Source organism: Triticum aestivum, chromosome 1B (genome assembly GCF_018294505.1).
Source record: "Triticum aestivum cultivar Chinese Spring chromosome 1B, IWGSC CS RefSeq v2.1, whole genome shotgun sequence".
NCBI lineage: Eukaryota > Viridiplantae > Streptophyta > Magnoliopsida > Poales > Poaceae > Triticum > Triticum aestivum.
In genome coordinates, this window is record NC_057795.1 from 293,034,832 (window position 1) to 293,038,925 (window position 4,094).

General features: G+C 39.3%; 1 protein-coding gene across 1 annotated transcript; it reads right to left on the bottom strand.

Moving 5' to 3' along the window:
- Nucleotides 1-363: 363 nt before the first annotated feature.
- On the bottom strand, nt 364-3,093 carry LOC123120142 (hypersensitive-induced response protein 1). Its single transcript, XM_044540156.1, has 5 exons — nt 2,573-3,093; nt 1,740-1,968; nt 1,496-1,616; nt 1,182-1,370; nt 364-973 (listed from the first exon to the last, which is right to left on the bottom strand). The coding sequence occupies exons 2-5, from the start codon at nt 1,947-1,949 to the stop codon at nt 612-614; spliced, it is 882 nt and encodes a 293-aa protein (XP_044396091.1). The 5' UTR covers nt 1,950-1,968; nt 2,573-3,093; the 3' UTR covers nt 364-611.
- Nucleotides 3,094-4,094: the final 1,001 nt, after the last annotated feature.

A 4,094-nucleotide genomic window follows, 5' to 3' on the forward strand; every position in this document is an offset into this window, starting at 1 on the left:
CTAATATTCATATCTTGACTGATAACTGTTCACTTTCCCACCCAAAATAGTGCCGTTTGATTTAAGCTGTGCAACGTACTGAGCTAATTTAATGATCCACTAACACTGATGCTTCTGATTACAAGTTTTAAATTATTTAACTTGATCTCCGTTTCTTAGTTTGATTCAAACTGCATGTTTTGATTGTGAGTGGTGCTAGCTGAGGAAATTCAGTGAGACTAAGATGAGTTATTGTATAATTATCGCTGAAATATACGAAACCAAAGCTATATATTAAATTTAAAGAAGATGTGGAAACATATTTTCTCAGAAGCCCAAGTATAGCCACACAACAATCATTCAATACATCCACTTTAGTCCCCATGCTCCATTTTCTATATATTTAGGCACTTATCTACGGACATCTAAGGACTAGCTGATACATTATAAAATACAAACCATTTTACAAGCTTTTGTAGATATCTCACAAGTCACAAACTCACACAATAACGTTTCAAAAAAACAAACTCACACAATATTATCACGCGCTTAAAGGACCATTTTCTTATGTCAAACCAGGAGCCTGTAGGAATGACCTCACCAATTCAAATTCTTGTACACATGGGTTCAGTTCAGGCATTATGTGTGGACGACTGAAGAAATCCATTGCGAATCTGACTGGCAATGTCTGCAACAGCACCTGGGCCGTGCGGGAGGAAAACTGCAGAAGATTTGGATGAAGCACCGATCTCTTTCATGGTGTCAAAGTATTGAGTGAGCAGAACCAAGTCCATCACATCCTTAGCGGAAGTCCCAGGCACATTGCCAGAAAAGCCAAGCACACTGTCTCTGAGGCCATCAACTATTGCCTGACGCTGCCTTGCAATTCCAAGGCCAGAGAGATACTTAGCTTCAGCCTCTCCCTCAGCTCTCTTGATTTGAACGATCTTTTCTGCCTCTGCCTTTTCATTTGCCGCAACACGCATTCTTGCAGCTGAACAGCGTAATAAAAAGAAATGGTTATACATATACATCAAACTGCTTAGATAAAACATTAGGGTTTTAGATCAGCTATATCAACACCCTAACGTGAACTACTCCTAAGGTTTGTTAGCAATACATACATGGAACACCTGCGTTGATGCTAGATTTTAGCAGTTCATACTCCAAACTAAGCTCTACTCAAGTAGGCAAATGCTTACCGGCATTAATTTCATTCATAGCCTTTTTAACCTTTTCATCTGGCTCTATATCAACAATTAGTGTCTGCACAATCTCATAGCCATAAGCAAACATAGCTTTCTCAAGCTCCTGCTCCACAGATTTTGCTATGTCATTCTTTTGCTCAAAAACATCATCCAGTTGTAGTTTGGGAATGCTTGCTCTGATAACTGCAAGATCATATACCCTTGTTAAGAATCACTTGGAGAAGATTTTTAGCATTTACATATAGAAAAATTTCTTCGATTCATGAGAATTTCCAGAAATTACTATATTTTAAGAGGATAATCCTTACCATCAAAGACATAAGATTGGATTTGAGATTTTGGGTTGCTCAGCTTATAATACGCATCATTTGCTTTGTCCTCCATTGCTCGGTATTGAATGGATGCAACAATTGTAACAAAAACGTTATCCTGTAAGAGGATGCATGGTGTCAGCAGAAAATAGATCGCATAAACTAATGTGATCTCTACAAGTTTGTGTGATGCATGGGGGTGTTTTGAATGGATAATTCAAGAAGTGAAATATAAGAGTACCTTTGTCTTTGTCTCGCAGCGAACATCCATTTGCCTAAGCCTAAGTGTAAGCTTACCACTGACACGGCTTCCGATAATCCATGGCACACAGTGACACCCCGGATCAAGCACATCCTCAAATTTCCCAAATCGTTCCTTGATGGCTACTGTTGACTGGTCCACTTGTACACAGCAGAGCAACTTGCCTATTGCTGCAACTAGTTTACCCATTCTTATCTCTGTCTTGAAACTGTGAAGGTATGAATCAATGTTACAACAGCTTTCAGATTAAAAAATAAATTCATTGCCAGTCACTTTTTGCAGGCAAATTATGTGTGTGCTGCAGCAGCACTATACAAGAAAATGGTGTACATAACTACATATAGGTAATCCTCCTGTATGAAATAGTGAAATCCATACAAGCTATGACTAACTGGCCAACAGATGACCGAATCATTAACTATCTGCTTAATAGGTTAACATATTGCTGGGTTTTCCGTTTATTTCCATAATAGGTTATCATATTTGCTGAATTATTCTTTGTATATTTTCAAATATAATAATTATAATTTGGTTCAGGAAGCTTTGTGATTTGCCGAAAGCTAACTTTAATATGCCAATATATTGAAAGTTACTCCGTATCTAAGAAATATGATGTTGTCACCAATTATTGTTGGTGGGCTGATTGCCTCAACTTCTTTTTCCTCTCGATTTAATTTCATCTCAGACGGTTTTTTCTTTACACTTGAAGGATGGATAAGTTATTGCATTATTTGCATTACAAGACAGCAACATAATCTCTTCCCCGCTAGGAACATAGAAGAAGTTAAAGGGAGGTAGTATAGTTGACTTACATTAACCTCTCTTCTGATCTTTGAGCACTGGCGCCACAACCACTGCTTAAGATTTGAGCTAACTGGTGAAGATAGTTCGGATTGTTGAAGAGGATATGGGATAACTGGATTTTGTCTTGAATTGTCTAGGAGCATGGGGAGTGCTTTTATACATGAGTAGTTGGGTCATATGTGCCCAGGTCAACGCCAGCATTTCTCTTTCGGAATCTGCACAGTAGCCTGGGAGAAACTTCTTAGGGTGGGTTTGGATTTTTGTTGTTTGAATCAGTTGCAGCCAACCAAACCCAATACCATGGCTGGTTATGCTAGTCTTGGCTAAATAAGCATTTAAATCTGTTGTCAACGTAGACCTGGCATTAATGCTAGCTGTCTTTCAAAGCTTGGTATCTTAAATGTTGGATTTACAGTCTTGAAAGGAATTTATTTATTCTCTCTCCAGGAAATCTGACTAAGATCTCATACCTCAAGAATTGTGTTCTTAGGATCTCAGGGTCACAAGCGAAGTTTTTTTCTTTTTCGAGTACTGAAACTTTCATTTTGGCTGGAGTGTTTAGCAATCTTTCTCTGTCAATTGTAGCTGTTGCCTTACAATGGCAACTACTATGTGTTTCAGTGGATCTTTCGAAAAACTGTGTTTAGTGCCAGTTTACTAATACAAGAGTCGACGTGAGTTGATTGAGTTAAATTTGTATATGTTACCACTGAAGGCCGGGCTTTTGGAGCCACTGGAAAATGCAGGAACTTTTTGGAGCCGTTAATCGTTCTTTTCATGTTTGCCCACCAATTTCCTGTGGAAGTTACGGAAAATCCTCCCCCGGTTGATGTCAAATAACTCGAAAAAAAGTAGCCGAGGTATTTGTTGATGGTATGGTAATGGTGAGAGGCAGATGTGGTTTATGTTCGAACTCCGCGTCACCTCCATTATTTGCTGTCTGTGACAACACAAACAGGGCAACTTGACAAGGGGTAAGGACTGACGTGCGTGACGAATCAAAATTATAATTGTTGACCTGCGATTGGAGCTTTGTATCGTACTACGCGTTTTGCTGGTTTGGCCGTTCAATGGTCGGAAATTCCCTAGCGGCGACCATTCCCCTAGGATCAAATAATGATCCACTAGTGGTTGTCGTGGAGGTGTGGCTTTGATCAGGATCAGGGTCAGGATTGTTTCAAAGCTTGCAACCTTAAGTGCTAGAGGCCCAACCTGAATGAAACTTGCTTTTATCTCTCTTCGAAACTTGATTATGAAAATGCTACTTGAAGAACAGTATTCCTTCATCTGAAAAGGAATCCTATGCTTGGAGTATCTTAAAGGATTGCTAATCTGATTCCCTATATCTATATGCCCGTGGACGCGTCCGTGCAGGAGCCCGCCCCGGCAACCACATGCCTCATGTGCAAAACATCTAATCCGTATAAAGCCATGAAATGTTGATTTCATACATAGTTCATACAAACTAATACTCCCTCCATCCCAAAATTTTGGTGCAACATCCGTACCTACACAAATCTAAGACAAAAT

Bases quoted from the DNA above. Each gene is read 5' to 3' on its own strand.
- LOC123120142 (XM_044540156.1), bottom strand. From the start codon at position 1,949: ATGGGTAAACTAGTTGCAGCAATAGGCAAGTTGCTCTGCTGTGTACAA. The intron at 1,371-1,495 runs GTAAGGATTATC...ATGATCTTGCAG, and splicing joins CCAATCTTATGTCTTTGATG to TTATCAGAGCAAGCATTCCC. The intron at 974-1,181 runs GTAAGCATTTGC...TACGCTGTTCAG, and splicing joins TATGAATGAAATTAATGCCG to CTGCAAGAATGCGTGTTGCG.